General features: G+C 40.9%; 1 protein-coding gene across 1 annotated transcript in view; it reads right to left on the reverse strand.

Annotated features, from left to right (window-relative positions):
- The window catches only part of kcnh5b (potassium voltage-gated channel, subfamily H (eag-related), member 5b), a 117,205-nt gene that overhangs the window by 77,076 nt on the left and 19,877 nt on the right, over nt 1-20,252 (reverse strand). The window contains 3 exon segments of the mRNA XM_063908455.1: nt 1,047-1,204; nt 11,897-12,289; nt 18,285-18,400. Coding sequence (XP_063764525.1) covers nt 1,047-1,204; nt 11,897-12,289; nt 18,285-18,400 — 667 coding nt within the window.

Here is a 20,252-nt window from a genome sequence, read left to right on the forward strand (position 1 = left end):
ATTATTAAAACTACATGGTTTCTTATATACTGTCTCTACAAGTCAATGGGTTTATTGAATATATTTGAAACTCCTTTGTAAAAGCACGGCCATCAAAATCTAAAAATGACTCACCCTGTCCTTATGAAAATAAACTCCTAATATTCTGCTGCAAATCCATTTTGCTTTCTACACAAAGGGTCCCAGATTATGTTTTCTAATAATAAGAATAAGGAATGTTTCTGCAAAATGTTGGAACTTAATTCATTGTCAAAACTCCCGATGATGCATTGCTTTTATTTTCTAACAATATCCACTCTTGCAATATAACATCCACTCATGTTTTCGAACGCACGATATTTGGATAAGGTTTTTGGAAATGTAGTTGTCCTCCTCTTCAAAAAACACAGCTTGAGTTTAACGAAGGAACATGTAACTGCTTTTCCTTCATGCCAATCGTAGTCACCAGAGGACATTATTCCCCTTAAAAATTGCCTTAATCTTTCCATTATTTAAGCGTGAACCTGATAGGCTTATTAAGCGAACTGCAAGTAACTCTAAATAAACTGTAGTTATTAAAACCATAAATGATTCATGTAAGAGCAGACTGAGGAGCATTCAAAGCTTTTAAAGCTTCACTTTAGAGACTTTTGGATGTACAGCTTTGGAGGTATACAATTAAGGGGCTCTATTTAGAAATGCATGTGGAGTCAAAATGAGCCTAAATGGAGCAGTAATGACTCAAAAATAAGCAATTAAAGAATCATTTGAGAAGGGATTCTGTGTTTTAGGGGAGCGGAAATGGCTTTCTATAGATTACCAAATCACCTGATACTGTACGGAGGAAATTAAACAAAGCCTGCAGTCAGCAGAACAGCAGCAGATGCTTCGTGGTTTACCGTACAGGTGGGGGAGAGTTTAGCATACAAACCCAATTAGGAACAGTATAGAGGATATATATAAAACTCCAGCAGCCAGCAGGAGTTTCTAACGGCTCTAAACTGTGAGGAAATGACAAACATTTCCCCCCTCAGTGATTAAAAACTCATAACCTAAAAAGAGTTTACCAGATGCAAGCGAGCCAGTGAGCCACCAGCCCGAACACGCACACCAGCAGCACCAGAACGGCAGCTCCGTACTCCAGGTAGTGGTCCAGTTTCCGAGCCACCCGTCCCAGACGCAGCAGGCGGACCACCTTCAGAGAGCTGAACAGACTGCTGATGCCCTGAGGGGGAGGAGGAGGGAGGAGGGAGGAGGAGACATGTGGAGGGAGAGGATGGGTAAGAAAAGAGGACAAAAAATGAGATGCAAATTGGTTTTTTTTCCTGTTAAATTTAATGCATCCCTTGGAAAACAACATATCATTTGAACACAATTTGCTCTGTAAAAACACAGGTTGAAAATAATATAATTGTAATTCTGAGTCATTTTTTGTAAGTAATTGCTCCCTGATTTCAGACACATGCAGCCTGGCATTACCTAAAACAAAACTACCATCTTTAAGTCATTTGGAGACTATATCAGTGTGCAACGTGTTATAAAACACCTCCTGCACATGCACTACTATACACGTTTTAAAATCTGTAGGCAGCAGCAGTTTTTAGATAGTCAAAAGGTTATATTTAAGCGAGGAACGTAAATAAGAGTGTAAAGGAATCAAACAACAGTGTGATCAGATGTTTTCAATCCACCCAGAAATAAATTGTGCTTAAAAAGGGCTTTAAACTCATTTAAACAAAAATCCTAATAAACGAAAGAGTCTTCGTGCAAACACCTACACACACGATAAGTGAGAGAGGTGTTAAGATGCTCACATCCACAACAAAAGCTTAACTTTACTGCAGCAGGTTTTCTTTTAGAATCCTTATGCATTTGCTGTGGGAGATTCCTCATTACTGGTGAGGCTGTTTTGCATTCTGAGCCACACTTCAACATCCATCAAAATTACTTCTAAATGACATTTTCCCAATTTTTATGCAGCTGTAAGCTCAAGGGAAAACCAGCAAAACTGAGGAAACAAACAGTCATTTTAAAACTCAATACTTTTCTTCCGAGGGAGTTAACCCATCCAAACCTTAGGAACAGATCACAGATTAGTGGCTCAGTCAGTAGGGGCTTGGACTGGGAATCGTAGGGTCGCCGGTTCAAGTCCCCGAACAGACTTGAAATATGGAAAGTGGACTGCTACTTGGAGAGGTCCCAGTTCACCTCCTAGGCCCTGCTGTGGTGCCCTTGAGCAAGGCACCGGACACCTCCAATCCCCCCTCCCCATTACTCCCCGGGCGCTGCACAATAGCTGCCCACTGCTCCTAGTACTAGGATGGGTTAAATGCAGAGGACCAATTTCACTGTGTGTGCTCTGCTGTGTGCATGTATGTGACCAATAAAGAGGGTTTCATGCTCCGATTCTAGATTATGGTTTTCTTCAATGTATGATGTGTACCTAAACATAGATACAAAATCTTACACCACACTAACAAGGGTTGTGCTATGGATCTACAACTAGTATTCGTTTCACTAAAGTATCCATCCCCTTCATACTCAGGTTGTTTGAGGCCACTGTAAGCTAACTTCGTAACACTTCCCCTCTATTATCCACCTCCAACAAGTGCGATTTAAGGCCTCTAATAAAGCCACCCACATCACTGCGCAGTGTACTACGTTTTAATCTCATTTATGAGCAAAGTGATGCATAAAATACACTGACTAAGAGTGTGTTGTATGTGTGTGTGAACTTAAACTGATAATCATGAGCGCAGAATCATCTAATCTTCACATGAAACGACATTCAATCAACCCTAGCTTCTGTTTTGGTTAATGTTTGCTGGTCATATAGTGAGGACAAGTATCTTTAACTGTGAAACACTACAGGTGGGATGACTAATTCTTACCTTCATGTCGCATTTTTATCATCCATCATGACAAACAAAATCTCAGACCTTTTACGGTTGAGTAAAAGTGACAGATTATATATTCATATTCAAATAAAACGCAGTATACTCATCTTCCACTCCTATGCCTTACATGTATTAAATGCAAGTCATGTGGAGCATTAAGTGCACTTACTGTATGTTTTTCTATAATGGTTACAAGAAGTTAGCATCATGTGTCCACCAGTGAATGTCCGACAGCTCTTGGTAAAAGTCTTTAAATAAAAAAAGCTAAAACAGGCGTCTCAGAAATCCAGTTTCCGCCCAGTTTTCGAATTCTCATGTCATTTTAATGCACAACACCACAGGTTCTTACCACCCAGTGTCCGTCGCCCTAAGACTATTCTTGGTTAATCATTTCCTTCCCTAGTGTAGCTGAACTCTGTATATCCTGTTCCGTACCACACACTTCCCCAAGACACAGCACAGCAGAGGAAAAGGCTTAAAATAAAACAGGAGTGATTGTTTTCAGCAGAGAGGAGAGGAGGAGGAGGAGCCCGAGGCGCCGGCACGCTCTGCACCGTTTAAACAGCGTCAACAGAGCCGAGCAGCCGGGGCCAGCACCGTACGACCTGAACATAAATATCTACATTAAAACAGAAGAATGACTCTCATTTTGGAGCATAGAAAGAGAAATGTACGCAAAAAGCCAGCAGCTTATCTCATAATGTAGGATATGATGTTATGTAATTGTAGCCTAATTTAAACCCCTCTCTCTTCACACTCATCCTGACATTCGCTTTTGGCCTCAAACTCTTCATCTGCACCAGCGTATTCCCCCTTTTCTCCACTTGTGACCATAATCCAAGCCCAGTCACGATAGGAGGACTTCAGTGAAGATTTTCCTGATTCTTTTTGGCACTATTCAGCATCTTTGCACATCCTTTTGTTGAAATGTCCTAGCTAGCGTCTGTCTCACTAGTTTCTGTAACTTTTTCTCATCTGTCTTTTAAAAGCTGAAGCAAGTTCCCTGGGTTTTGTAAGATACATTTGCATGTACTCCAAAGCTAAACTCAATCATCTCTTATTATTAAACAGTTATTTAGTGAGAAATTAAACACTCAAGCTCCCATAAGGCTTTGAAAGCATGCTAATAAATGAAACAGTCCTACTTTTAGCATATAAAGGGAATAATCCTGCAGTCATTTCAGTTTTAATTTTACAACCATCAACTCAACGTGCAACCGGTGTATTACATATTGAATATAAAAAGAGCCAACAGAGGAACATAAAATGCATTTTTTTGTTTTTATAATTCATCCAAAAGGCTCACAGAACAGCTTTTACACCAGCCTAACTAACAGTGGGGGTCTGCAAGCCACACGTACTTCAGTATTTCATCGGTGTTGGCAGCGATATAAAGGAAACTCAATAAACCGCTAAATGCTCCTTGGATTCAAATGAAGAAGACTTGTTGATTGGAGTCTTTCCAATGAGGTTATTGGGTCAAATGCTTTAAATGTCTCTGATTAGGAGTAAGTTAATCACAGTGGGGTACTAATCAAGACCAATTAGGTTACTTGGAGAGTGCCTGGTTTAAAAAACAAGCTAATTACCATAATACATTACTAGTCAATCAGAAATATAGCTTATAAACGTCTGTGTTTAACATGATTTTAAATAGAGTATATAGCCTTTACGTGACTTTTTCAGTGCTAAATAAACTCACACTAAAATAAGTGTAAGATTAATTAGAGACATCAGACCTGGGGTCAGCCTTCAAGACCCCAAAAAATGAAAACACAGAAGATTTGTCAGAGAAAAATCTTTCATTCCACTCTTGTTTACTTTTGTAACTCTGTTCCTATTGGCTAGTTTTCGACCACATTGTACGTGATAGGCTAAGGGGCGGGACATCTCTAAGCGGTAGACCAATCACAACAGAGCCGGCCAGCTAACCAATCAGAGCAGACTGGGCTCTGGTTTCAGACAGAGGGTGAAAAGAGGAGCTGCAGCACAGGCAGTATGAGCATGTGTGTCTCAGTATGACACTGTGTGCATGTGTGTGTGTCTCAGTATAACAGTGTGTGTGTGTGTGTGTGTGTGTGTGTGTGTGTGTGTGTGTGTGTGTGTGTGTGTGAAAAATAAAGAGCTTTTTGAACATTAAAGCATGGAGACATGTCCCAGGTGCCCCTCCAGCTCTCACTCTTCCTGCAGGTTTTCTCTGATGCCACTGTCCCAGCCCCTCCCCACCCCACCCCTGTCTCTCTGCAGCCACAGCTTCAAAGGCCTCCCCTGGGACTCGGACCGATCCCAGCTCATATGTAAATGCCCCTAAATTAAGAAGCCACAGGAAGGAGCAACACAGATGAAAAGCGCACGAGTCAAGAGCGAGCAATGCATGTGAGATCATGGCTCATAAGCACCTGTTTATCCCGACAGGGGCCGGTGAAGTGAGACGGCGAATAGACGCAGATTACGTGTCCACGGGGAAGCTCTTTTCACAGCAGCAGCTCTTTCTCTCATTATTTTCTAAGCAGATGACGCACCGTTGCATGTTCCTGACAGCACCGGGGGCTTAACGCGTTTTCACGGCTCAACCCGGTGAGCATTACAAATGTAAAAAACGTCTCAGCTTTCAGACGAAAGAGCGCCATGCTTCAACTGAGTTTTCAATTGTCACCAAATAGGAAGTATAGTCCCCGAGCAGGAGAAGTGCTAATCCCGTCAACATTTAACACCGGGATGAACGTCAGACTCAGAGGTTTATTGGCATCCAAAGCTTTTGTTCTTAACTTTGACACATTGAAGACATTAAATATTAGCTGTGGGGATTAGTAGAGACAAACAATCACCAACAGACTGACATTTCCTTCATCTTTCAGTCCCTTTCCCTGTAAAACCATCTTTCCATTCAGTCTCTATTTCCAAAATCCTTCCTCTTCATGTATTCAGGCCCCCTTTAGCAGACCATGTCAAAGCACAGGCGAATAACGAACAACTTCAACAATGACTCAGCACTATATTCCGCCGGTAAGTAGGTATAATGGCCATCAGAAAAACCACATCTACCACTTCTGACGACAACCAGCAGGCTGAGTGAATGGCTTTTTGCCACTCAGCGGACAATATGACATGAACGCAGCAATAGAGTGTCGTTTCATCTCTCCATCTTCCAAAGAGCAGGACTAAATAACCTCTGGTGAGTCAACCTTTTACAGTAGGTATTATGCTCTGAGCCAAAGTAACTGCCTGAGGATCAGAGAGCTGCTGGACGTCTGGGAAAGATCTCAAAAATTGACCAATTCAGTCCGGTTTTTGATGAGGAACGATTCACAGACATTACATTATTTCATCCAATTACTTTATAGTATTTAACTTATTCATATAGTTCAGCTTTTTGGTGTTTTGCTATTACTACTGTCCATTACACAGCATTATTATTGACTTGAAAGTCTTACGCTGTTTTTACAGACACTTGTTCGGTCTTGTTTTCAACCTGTAAGTTTTCTTTGGAGTATTTTGCTTTGCTGTTTAAATGGTGAATTTTGGAAACAAAAAGCTGACACAGAAGGAACCTGTGAAGGTAACACAACCTTGGAAAGACATGGCTTTTTAAAGTCCAACATAAACCAATTAAAGAATGTATTTTACAAACTCTTCTTAAAGTCTTTGCGAACACAGACAGGAAATACACACATTTATAACCTGGAGTATAAATATCCATCAGCACATTCAGAGTGCTTAAAGTCACAATTACCAGCAATTAAACCAATTAACTGGAAAGATAAACCAGCAGCAAAACAAGACAAAACTCTCACGCACATTTAATTGCATGAAACCCTAAATCCTTTTAACTTATAAGATCAACTTTATTGTCTCTTACAAAGCAACATAAATAGAATTCAAAGGGGCTTCTATAATAACACTCAAAACTGTGTGAGGCTTTTTCAGATGTGGGGATCTTAGGAAAACAAAGCTAGTGTTCTAACTCTTTTAGGCATTGATCCCAATAGACTTCATATTACTTTGATTGTCTTCCCTTCCTCCTGTTGCCACTCTCCTATTCTACCATTTGACTTTTATCTATGATCCATTTAATTCTAAACAACCTCTTTGATAAATCCAGCGCTCTCAACTAGAGAAAGTCCATCCTTTTTTCAAACCTCCGTCATTTTTACACACATCTTATTTTAAGCATTCAAGGCGGCTTTTCCATTCCTCTCCTTCCTCTTCCCCTCCCTCTCTGGGTGTTAACGTGCAGTGTTAATGCCCCTAGCGGTTGCAGTATGCACGCAACGCAGAAAGGTCAGCCTGGATTAAGGCCTTTGGGCGCCTGCAGACGCCGCCTGCACCCTCCGTGTCAGCAGGTGGCTTCGGGAGCCGTGGGGGCCGACTTTTCACACTCGCTCCGCTGCTGCAACGTGACGGAGAACCAGCACAACTCCTCCTGCAGATCTTACATCATTCTCTGCTGTTTTTACAGCCACAGCTCGACTGCTTCGCTGGTTTTGTTGATGTAACGGCTGACCTGTAAGGGTCTCTGTGTAGGTGTTGCTGTATCTACAAAATGTCAACAGGACAAAACGGAGAGAGAAATTCTAACACCTTAAAAGAAAAGCTCTGTTTCTGTCTTTTGTATTGGTAATAATAACATTTTACCCACATGCTCCAGAGCCAAACACATTACGTAAACGCCCAACATGAACCCTTTCCTCTTTGAGTTGGAACAGCCACAAAAAGTTGCAATAGAACTTGTTTTCAAACCTCTAGAGTCTAAAATCAACCAGTTAAATACAAACCTACTGAGATGATGTGATTATCCACAGTTTATCATTTTCAACGGTTGAAAAAGGATGAATTCAATGCATAATGGTCACTGTCTCAGCCACAGATGACGCAATAATGTCCATTTTTTATCATGTTTTTCTATATTAAAGCATTGCAAAGTAAGGTCCTTTAGGTTTTTGACACAAAAAGCATTTTGAAGGAGACTATTTATGAAACTTCATAGACTTTGAGCTTCTTATTTTTACATCATGTATGAGAGTTGTCCGTCTGAAGCTGTAAGTCTGTTTTTATTGTCTCGTGTTTTACATTTCTTCCTTGTCCTATCTGTTTTATCTGAATGTTTTTATGCTGCTTTTTATAGATTTAGAGATGTACAGCACTTCTTAATGTGCTATATGAATAAAGTTGGATTGGATCACTGACGGTAATGATGACCTTTCAAACAGTTGAAGAGATGAGGAAACTTCTCCAATAGAAAGGAAATAGTTTTAGACTTGGTAATGACTTGTTGTGTTCTCAAAAGTCCTGCTTATGTGCGTGTGTGTGTGTGTGTGAAGTATATACGGGAGTTGGCAGCACCTGCTTGGCATGGCTTGACAGCGTCTTAAAAAAAGTACACACCTAAAAATACTTCCTGCTTGCTTCAGCCATCAAAGAAGCAACAGGGGAATTCAGTCTGCAACGAGCCCATAATAATCTCTGCCATTTTCCCTCACACTACATCTTCAGCCGCCCACACTGCCCTCAGTCAGCATCCATCTATTCCTCCGGCCTGCTCATACGGGAAAAGCAGCAACAGTAACGGCAATTTAGCAAAGAGAGGAGAGAGAGACTGTGCTCTATTCTTTAGTGGTGGGAAATGTACGTGCCATTGATTTCCTTTCAGCCCCGTCTCTACCGCTTGTGACAGACTGCGGTTTAAAAAGACAGCGAGAGAAAAACTGCACCCAGCAGGAGCTCATCCAATCCATCAGCCACCGCCACAAGAGTCCGGAGGCTGAGAGACACCTGGACAGAGACGCAGTTAAAGACACCTACTGGAGGATCCACAGCCACAGCCACACACACACACACACACACACACACACACACACACACACAGTTCACCCTCTGTCTGAAACAAGTCCAGTCTGCTCTGATTGGTTAGCTGGCTGGCTCTGTTGTGATTGGCCAACCACTTAGGAGATGCCCCCCCTCCCCTCCCCTCCCTTAGCATATCACGTACAATGCGATGGAGCGCTTGCCAATAGAAGCACGAGTGTTACATAGTGATGTCACTATTTTCCGGGATTATGCAAAGGAGTCCAATGGAGGCGTCTCCAGCAGGGATTTTAGCCTTTGCAGACCATTTACATGCACTAAAACCTATATAACACACTACAGGAAAGCATAAAAGAGGCTCTTTCATCAGTATCCCATGAGAAGGAACCAAGAAACAAACACGCATGTCCACCTATCACCAAAAGAGACCGAAACGGAGATGTTTGAGTGTGTAACGTTGACATGGTTACTTTAACGATTAGTTATTGAGGCTATGAAATGCAGTACATTTCCCCCAGGGTCCAATGAGAACTCTTTAAATTGCTTATTTTGACGGAAAGAACGGTCCAAAACCCAGCAAGTGTATGCCATTTGACGTCTGTTTGATGCATTAAGTAAAACAAAATGTCTTTTCATGTGAAACGCTTACAGGGGTTACCTCACCCACACAAACATCCTGTTCGTGAAAGATGAAGGAAGTTTAAGAGCTGCTGAGAACTACTAAAAGTTTTATGTTCAGAACAAATATAAATTGCTGAAGGAGGTGTCAAGTAGTGTTTTGGCACACTAAAATAATAGATGCTGTTAAATTGAGCTGCTGGCATTTAAACACAGGTATTCATATTATTATTAGTACTACTGGCGTTTAAAAACTCTCGTAATTAAGCCCTCACTTGGCATACAAACACACACGGCATGTTTCCACAACAAATACACGCCCACTTATGAAAAAGATTAAATGTTCTCCCATAAAAAAGTGAGAAATGCATGTACACAACATTTGTTATTTGTCATTTTGCATTCAGCAGATTCCACACAGGCTGTGGTCTAATTAACTCAGAGGGAAATGAAGTGGAAAATCCCCCTCTAATGGACTCCAGGCCGTATTGATAAAACTCCTCGATGTGTGATGGGTGTAAATGGGAGTAAACAAGAGACCAACAAAATCCAACAACAGGTTAAGGATCTTAAACCTTTCATTCCTAGAATTTAATTAAGCTAATTAAAGTCGCATGAGATCAATGTTTCTGTGAGCGCTGCTGAGGAAAAAGAAGTATGAATAAATTAAAATCAAGCGCAGGAAATCATCTTCAACATTGGATGAAACTCACTTCATCCACGATGAAAAAAATCATTACCACAATCACACTTAATCATGATTCAATTCTACTCGCTAGCAGATTTAAACACACCAACATGTCCTTGGAATGAGTGTATTGACTCTCAACGTATTCCAATAATGAATTTCAAGCCATCGCCGCACAGCCTGCTGGAAAAGACTTGTGGAAAGTCAGACATTTTCCCAATTATTTTCCCACTTTCACAGGCAAACTGCCTTCCATTATCTCGGCCAGAACAAAAACAGAGCGCCGTCAATTATTAATCAGTACACTTAATGAGCTTATTAGCTAAAAATGGAACCTGCTGTTGTGCCTCTCACAAGATAAACAGCCACACTTTAGGAGGCTCACTTTCAAAATCAAAATCAAAATAGCTGATGTTTAGCAGGAAAGTTTCTCCATGCTGACCGTGTGAGTGTGCTAGCATGCTACAGGTTGCTAATTAGCACCGAGTACAGCTCAGGGTGGATTTCCGCGTCCTGCTGGTGACCCAAGGTGAAAGTTCAGGGATTCCAGAAGTCCTTAGGAAACATCGTCTGACAATCCTGAATGTCCTGTACTGAAATCTGTGTCAATCTATCCATCAGTTGTCAGGCAGTGGACTCGACAACAAACCTACACTACCGTCCCTAGAGTCTGTTTGTCACATCCATGCTGTCCCAAAACATCTCAGTGTATAATTTACAAGTCACATCCCCATCCCTGCTAACAGAAGTGCTGTATTGTTTCTGAGGACGGGACACAGGGGGGTGACAGATTTTGACAAGCTCTATCCAAAATCCTTCCTCCTCTGGACAAACTACATCTGAAGCCTGTTCACTTTTTCTTCCAAACACACAGAGAGTATAGAGAACTCTATTTCTGTCTCAGGGAGCATATTTACACTTGGCGATAAGATGTAAAAACATCTGATCAAGACCCTTTGCATTTAAACTTAGTATGCATGTGTAAGCCTTCTTGTTCTCCCAGCTTTAACATATTTCCGGGTTGATTTCCTTATAAAATGTACCTAGAGTGGTAAGCAATTTCACTACTTTCTCTAAGTAAATGTATTTAGTTACCTCTACCACTATCACCTAGCAATGAATACTGTTTGCTCTGTTGCATAACACGGCAGTTCCATTGTTTGAGATCAATTTAAAGCAAATCTTCAGACTTCAGGAAGTTAGCATCACAAGCGCTCCCTTGACAAAAAGCAATAGGATTTTTATTTTAAATATAATAAATATCTCAGAAAATAAGATATGTTGCCATCCCGCGTTTGTGAAACATACATGTTTTGTTCAGCTGGATAATCTCCACATAGTAACACCACTTTTATAATAGTTCAAGCGTAAATTTCATCACCAAAAAGTACAAAGCTAAGGCTGTAAAGGATCTGCATCAAGGTCACATGACTGCACGTCACCACCGCTAAGCTAATGGCGGCTAATGTCCGACATGATGAGGTTTAATGATCTCATTTAGTCAATTCTTAACAACCGCTGTGTTTATGAACATAGACGCTCAGCAGAGATCTTATTTCAGCCATCTAACCAAAAACAATATTGACTTTAAGTGGTAAAATTCTCAAATGTCTACTGAACCTCATCTGCACCACTCTATAATAGATGGAATAGTACAGATAAGATCCAGGGTAATAAAACATGATGTCTTCCTTTAATCCTATCTGTCACAACTTTGATTCACAGGTTAAAATATTTGCCTTGGGGGAAGTGTATAGCAGTAAAAGCAGTCATTGCCACTTGTCTGTAATAAAACATGCCTTCAAAATATAGCCGGTTTATAAAGCACTGAATGGTTTAGGGCCCAAAATAAATGTCTGATCTTTGCTGGTGGTTGAACCCATAAAGCCAACAGAAAACACAACCATACCTCATCCACGTTCTCGAAGGCGTTGATGATGTCGTACGGCAGGCAGGACAGCAGGTCGATGACGAACCAGGTCTTCAGGTAGTTCATGCGGATGAGCTTGGGGTCGGAGATGACCTCCCCGCCCGGACCGACGAAGGTGGTGTGGAAGTTGAGCACGATGTCCACCAGGAATATGACGTCCACCACGCTGTCCAGCACCAGCCACACGATGTTGTTCTGCTTGGTCTTGAAGGACACGTTGTAGGGCACCATGATGGCCGTGTAGAAGGTGAGGATGAGGATGACCCAGTCCCAGGTGGTCTTGAAGGTGCAGTAGTGGAGGATGATGTGGGGGGGCGTCTTAGGGGCTTCCTGCTTGTACTGCGGGAGGATGTCAGAGTTTAGCTGCAAAACCTGGAGAAAGAGAAGTAAAAGTTTACCCATTAATCTTTATAAAAAGGTATATTTCTACCCTAAGAGTTCAATAAAAGCACCCTTTAATGTATACTCATTAAACCATGTATGTAAAATACGGCAATTAAGAATGAGGGCTGTCATTACCATCATTAAAATGAATTCACTTCAAATAAGATAGAATAGAATCGGAGGATGAAACCCTCTTTATTTGTCACATACATGCACACAGCAGAGCACACACAGTGAAATTAGTCCTCTGCATTTAACCCATCCTAGTACTAGGAGCAGTGGGCAGCTATCGTGCAGCGCCCGGGGAGCAATGGGGAGGGGGGGATTGGAGGTGTCCGGTGCCTTGCTCAAGGGCACCACAGCAGGGCCTAGGAGGTGAACTGGGACCTTTCCAAGTAGCAGTCCACTTTCCATATTTCAAGTCTGTTCGGGGACTTGAACCGGCGACCCTACGATTCCCAGTCCAAGCCCCTACTGACTGAGCCACTGCTGGACAGTGAAATAGACTCAACACTGTGTAATACTGCCAACTTTTTAAGTACAATTAACTCTCAAAAGTTGAGTTGTCTTTTAAAAGTAATCGTAGTATTGGTTTGATGTGTGATCCTTTAATTCTGCTTATTTTTTTATATTATTTTTCTTACAATTTTCTGTTTTTAAAGGAACTTTCGGTAATAATTTTATCCCTTTAAAAAAAAAATAATGCTACACAAATATTACATTTCAATTGTATGTTTTTATTCTGTAACACATTGCACTTCTTTACTTTAAATTAGTAATGATGTAACATAATGCACAGTTTAATGATAACTTATAGGGTTAAAAAACCTCACTTTACTATTCGGATATTATTAATTATACAACCTTAGTATTTTTAGTAATTATTTTGTCCCTTTTTAAATTAAATGCTAAACAATAAATTGTGTTTAATTAGATTTGTTAACCTTTTGCAACACAGATGGACCTTTCCATACAGCTTATGACTCTCTAACATAGTAATATTATAACACAGATCATGTAAAGGATTAAAGCCGGAAACCTGAGCATTAATTGGATTTAATTATGTTTTTCTTCTGTATTTTATATTTTATTTAGAGTTTATGTGCATATGGAGAATAATTACACCACAGTATGTACATAGGTATTATAATATTACACTTTTTTCCTAATCCTGAGTATAAAATTGAAATAAAAAAGGTAAAATAGAACCTCTCTAACGATGTCACACACCTTCAAGTCTCAAGAAATTAAAACTGTATCCATTTGATCTTCTCTCATTCATAATTATTTCTGGCCCAGTTTTCACTTGAGCGCAAAGACATCATTCCTGATAGCCAATTAGTTCACACACACTGAGAAGTTTGGTTTTATTTTCTCGATGATATTTGTATTAGTCCGTAACATGTGTAACAAAGTCCCTGAAATAATGGAATATACCTTCTGTTTGCCATGTTTACACACCATCTGATTTGAATAAGCAGAGATGAAAAGGGAAAATGTGAAGGATGGAGGTATCAACTTAAATCTGAAAGAGATGAAAGAGATTATGGAGGAAAAAGTGAAGCCTGTACTTCTTAGTTTCAAAGTCACAATTACCCACTGCTGCTAGGTGAGCAGAGAGAGGAGAAGCGGAACTAATGCAAGAAAAATATATTGAAATCGGTTTTTCTAGTCCCCACTTTTCATCAGTATTCATCTCTTTTGTGGCTCCGTAAAGCTCCCTGTGACAAAGCTGCATAATGAATAAATGTGGCTTGAAATGAGGCAGAAAAATAAAGGAATTAGATGCAGAAAATCAGATGCGAGGGACAGAACAGTTACCCCCCTAAAAAAGAAAGAAGAAGATGATAACTCCTGCTGAGCGCGGCCTTCTTTGCATCACACAGACTCGATTAAATCCAACTAACAGCGGCTTGATTTCCTCTGCGGGCCACACAGACATCACACATCAACCATTAGAGCCATTTTCCACTAAACTGCATATTATTCAGTTTGTATCCAGCTGCTACATATAGTCCGCATCCCAAAATACACAATCATCATAAATCACCCTCATTTCAACGCTTCCTGTGTACATTTAAAAGATAAGCTACATAACACTACCGGCGGTTCTTCTTGCAGCTTTGCGACGTGTTCATAAATCGGATCGCTGTTTTCTCTGACGGGTTGTGGTTGGATACACTCCCACAACCCGTCAGAGACTGCACTGACCTCCCCACCTTCAAGAAGTTCACCTCTTCAAACTTTGTTTATTTATTTGTTGTCTTTCTTTTTTATATACCTCTGTAAAGCGACTTTGAGCACCTGTAAAAGCGGTTATATAATAAATGTATTATTATTATAAGACAATAATGGTAGTAATGATAATATATAGTATATTGCTTTTTACTACTGCTCATAATGCCTGTAAAAATTAGGATAATATTGAAACTATAATAATAATAATAATAATAATGATAATAATAAAAATGATAATAATAATAATAATAATAATAATAATAATAATGATAATAATAATAAAAATGATAATAATAATAATAATAAAAATGATAATAATAATAATAATAATAATAATAATAATAATAATAATAATAATAATAATAATAATGATAATGATACATTTTATTTATATAACGCTTTTCATGAACTCAAGGACGCTTTACAGGATGAGGGAGGGTGGACAAAGAAGGAAAAGCAAAACAAACAACACTAAATTAAATATCAGGAGCTCAAAGAAGCTTTACAGAGGTAAGAAAAAGATAAAGATTAAAAGTCCAATTAAAATCGAGCAATAAAACCACACGGACATGTCCTTAAATCTATAAAATGTGAGTTTTGGTCAGTGTTTTGAAGGTGTGGGGGGGTCAGTACAGTCTCTGAGGTTTTGTGAGTGAGTTCCAGAGGGTGGGGGCAGCAATGGAGAGTGGTGCTTGGTTCGTGTGGGGACAGACAGGAGGTTGGCTTCTGATGAGCAAAGGCTGTGGGAGGGGGTGGGGTGGTCGAGCGGGTCAGTGAGGTAGAAGGGAGGGGGGGCGCCTGGTTGATGAGGGCTTTGTGGGGTAGGAGGACGGTTCTAAAATGCATTGGTTGACAGACACGGAGCCGATGCAACTATTACTGATGTTGAGATTTAAAAAGCTGCTACAAATAATGCTAGCTAGCTTCAATAACTACCATCATCTATATAACTTACTGCCACAAATATCATGATCACACTCCTGCTGGGGCTGTGTCGTCTACTACTACTGGTTATATTTATATTTCCACTACTGACCGGTGTTCTTTTCAACCATCTGGGCACGTCAGAACGACTCCAAGAAATGGACAGGAGACTCAGAGGAAAAAGTCACAATGAAAAGACCTTCTGGTACTTCCTCACCACGGACAGCGCCATTCATTTATCAATACAGGGGACGGTCAGACTGCTGATATTTCAGAGCTAGGGGTCGGTTTCTTACTGGCAAAAAAACACAGTCAGATAATGGATCAATAAGTAATGCAGGCTGTGACATTATTGGATGAACGAGCTGGAACACAAGGAGCACTGGAGAGCTTCGAACTGATGTCAGACACTGAAGGTTTATTGGAAGCTGGAGTCTGGAGAATCGAAAGAGACATTTGCTGAGACACTGTAGCGACACAGCATCTGTCTCTTGCTGGGTCTTCTTTTTTTTTTACTTATCCTAAGTAAATTAATCCACTTCCATGACTAGAAACTGCAAGTTCTGTCCCTAGTACAGAGTGATTGGTGCTAGCGATATCTCCAACTGATAAGAAGTCCCTCAAAAAATGCCATAAATACACGTACTTTCTACTTACACAAGTCATACTCTGGTACAATAGTAATAAGGCAGTCCCGCAGAGCTTTAAATCAACTGCAGAATTCATAACTGAGGCGCTGCATCTCATCTAATCCTCCTAATCAGAGCTGCCAATCAACCGGCTCCTGGTCAAGAGCTGCAACGCCGCTAAAAAAAGGACACTGCCAATTAGACACACAGCAGCATTGTGAGGGGAGTAAAAAACTCTGTGGCGCTCGGCGGAAGACGGCAGCTGTGCCTTTCAGGCTGCAGAGCGAAATGGATCACCTGCAGTATCTATGGAGTGCGTTCAGGACGTTATACAACCCCTCTTACATCCAGCAACACGCGGCAAAATAGAGACTAGTCAGCTCGTAACTTATTTTATTCCCCTGCCAACTTTGCTTCCTTCTTGCCTTTTAATTCTCCTCTTCCATCCTTCTTTCACGTTCTTTTCCATCCTTCTTTACTTGCACAACTTCATACACAACTACCTGCTTCTTTTGAAGAGCCAAACTTAAACCGTATATGAAGTGAAAAAGTAATAAACCATTCAAAAAAATCACTTTGACTTTTAAGATACTCCAAAAAATCCAGCCGTGGAACAAAACGTACCCTCTAACTATAGTTTTTAATGTGTCAGAATCACTATAAGAGATATAATGGTAGAAACAGTGAAATGATTTATTTATTTTACTGCTATTTCATTGCATAAAAGCAGAACCTTGGTGATTCAGCGTGTCAATTAAGTTGTGGACTCAGGGATTATAAAAGTTAATTGTCGACATTTAAGCACAAGAAGCCAAGAAATCCAGATGTGTAGTCCTAGAATAAATAATGAAACATCTTAAACACTCTCTCTCTCTCAAACTCTGTACTTATTCCTCTCTTACTTCCTTACGGACTTCCTAACTTTCCTCTCACATTCCACTGCATGTTTCCTCCCTTTCAATTTCATCATTCCTCTTCCTCTCCTTTTATTCCTCCCCCCTGCCCTCTTCACCCTGGAAGTAACACTTGGGTTAAAACCCCACACAGCTTCTCTCCTCATGTGCGTAGCAGAGATGAAACTAACACATCCTGATGAAAGGAAACACACCTGAAACTCTCATGAATAAAACAGATCGGTGAGCTCCGCTGAGAAAACAAGACTTGTCTTTTTCCCCCCTCACCCCGAAATCCATTTTCTATATTTCCTAGCAGCAGTCACAATCACACAGAGTGCCCCCAGCCCCCAGCGTCTGTCTCCCCTCCCGACATGAAATATTAATGACACCCGCAGTCCACAGGAGCTCGCCGCTCCCCGTGTCAAGAAGCTGCAGTTCTGGGGAAGTTAGCGTGTGATTGTGAGTGGAGAGGAGGGGGGGGGGGGGGGGGGGGGGGTATTGAGGCCATGGTCATGTGTGACAACAAGACTTTGCATGCTTGTGTCTATTAATGCATGCAACGGTGTGTGGCTGCTTTCAGGAAGAAATGCTTTGTGTGCATGTCTTAATGTCTTATATGAGGGTTTATTTGTGCAGAAATAACGTTGAGAGTGGAGCGTTGCCACGGTGGCAATTCTGTAGTGGCTGAGGTGTGTCCGTGGAGCGGCCTGCAGCAGCACCGACATACAGGTAACACAACGAAGCACTGATGGGGTCTTGTTCATTGAAGAAGCACTAAGGTCGAGTGAGTTAAATCCAAGTTAAAGTTGGTATTTCTCTTTGTTTAAAGTTTCTAGAAGCTGTGTGCCAAAGAATAAAGAATACAGAACAGTCTAAGGGCATTCAACATCAAAGTAAGGCCATGAGGACACACGCTGGAATAGCAGAATGATGAAAGACAATAAGCTGAAGTTTAAAGCTCTGGAAAAGTGCTAAAAGTAGAGCTTAAAGAGGACATTTTATGCCTGTCTCCAGGTTGTATTTAGTATCTCTACTGGGACATGTCTCCATGCTTTAATGTTCAAAAAGCTCTTTATTTTTCTCATACTGCCTGTGCTGCAGCACCTCTTTTCACCCTCTGTCTGAAACCAGAGCCCAGTCTCCCTTCATTGGAAAGGGTAAACCAAAGAAATAATGAAAGGGCCCCTTTGAGAAAACGGGGAAGAAGACCTGATGCAGAATTCTTCAAGACAGCAGCCAGAAACAACGCAACCTTAGTGTGTCTGCAGTTTGAGGTGTATGACATTAAGTGCTCACCTCCGCCAGTCTGGACGGTTTATGGCTGACTTCATGCTTGTCTATGGGCGGAGGCTTCGGCAGCGTGTTGCGGTTGTTGGTGAGCGCCCGCGTCAGCCGCGCAAACTTGGTCCATCCTGCAGGAAGGAGACATTAAACACATCTTAGACCACACGCATGACAACATAACTGGCTTTGTAAATGGACACAAACACAGTCAGCACTCAAGAACAATTAGGTTAATCACTCCAATGGGAACATAGTGGAGCTGCAAAATATTCCCACAGCTTCCATTTGTACTCCCAAGTGGAAGTTCCTATTTAACCGCACACGCCCTGCTTTTGGTTCTGCAGACTTCGAACCTATCTGAATGTCCTGCAGCTGCAGGGTTTCCGCTCTAGAGCTTTCTGATTTGCTCTGACCTTCGCGTGTGGGCGGGAGATGAAGGAACATTTCTCCTTCAGGGGATCGATTCAACAAGAACTAAACATTAAGCACATGTTTGTCTGGTGGAGAAGAAAGCTGAGGGAGCAGGATGCTTTCTGTGGGTACTTTCAGAAGTATTTTAAAAGAGTCTTTGGGTCAGAATTGTTTGGCAGTTAATCAGCTGCGACTCATAAGTACTTTTTAAGCTATTAAGAATACTGAACACATGCAAAAGAGTATTTAAAGGATAGAGGTTGGACATATGGAGAATACTTTTAATGGTATTTGGATGATATTACCAACAGTTACAGTGACTATAGGAGAACTATAAGTTAAAAGCTACATTACAGGAACATTTTACCAACACTTTCAAGTAGCTTCCGCCTGTTGTTTGATATTCAAACTTCAGCTGACTTCCTTATTGTGATAAAAAGGTGCAAATATCAGATGCCAGCTAAACATTTGTACGTCTTGTTGTCTAACATTACAGTTTTCTTTAAGCTCTGAGTGCAATTAACCTTTAAATATCGATGTGATGTTCTTAAAACTCTAACTGAGGGATTCAAATTAGTGACTAGCATGAGCTAATGGTGTTATGAACCTTGACATGGTATGAGGACTCAAATGCACGACCAAGAGGCAAAAGGTTGATGAAGAAAAATAATCTTTACTTGAACAAAAGAAATCACTCCTACAGAGGAACAAAAGGTCCAAAGAAAAGCGCTCGCATGGGAGGAAAACCTGACTTACTAGTCTAAAAAAACCCAACTAACTTCAATCGCGAAAGGGCTTGGAAAGCTTGGCTTCACGCATGACGAACGAGACGAACTGGCAAATGATAAGGGGAGAAGGGACAATTTAGACAAGAGGTAAGTGGGCACAGGTGGAAACAATCAGGGGCGGGGCAGACGCTGACGATGGGAGGTTACACAAGGCAGGAAGTAAAGGGGTCTGAAAGGAGAGACAAGGTGAGTAGAAAATAAAACTGGAAGTGGGAGAACATGAAATACTAAATTAACATAGCAAGAACATGACAATGACAAACATGCCTAGCCTAGCACACTTGACGGGACACAACAAATATAATATCAATAATCAAAACATGATGAGCAGGATAAGATAACACAAGATGTGTTATGACGGACAGATGCATCACTCCTCGCTCTTCTTAAAAACATTACAAGACAATCAAAGTTTTCATCCGACTTGATATTAAAGTAATAACTACTAAAAAGGATTACAGCCGACACCATCTAGAAAAGAGAAGTCTGCTCATGATTCAATGATATAATGTTGCCCTATGTTTATAACTATATTAGTGGTGGGCGGATCGATGCCAGCGTTGGTATCAGTATCGATGAGAATACTTAAGTTTCTGTTTCTCTTCTCCAGAGTCAGTACACATTCTCCCTTTATATCATAGTGGTTGTGCATGTGTTAACACCGCTCATCTCCCTCTTCCCCTCCCCTGCTATACTGTGAGTGTTGTGGCCGTGCAGTCACGTGACCCAGCAGTGCACTGATGGCTGCATGATGGCAGAGAGGTAGAGGAGCGCTGTCTGG

This window comes from Eleginops maclovinus, chromosome 19 (assembly GCF_036324505.1).
Source record: "Eleginops maclovinus isolate JMC-PN-2008 ecotype Puerto Natales chromosome 19, JC_Emac_rtc_rv5, whole genome shotgun sequence".
Classification (NCBI taxonomy): Eukaryota; Metazoa; Chordata; class Actinopteri; order Perciformes; family Eleginopidae; genus Eleginops; species Eleginops maclovinus.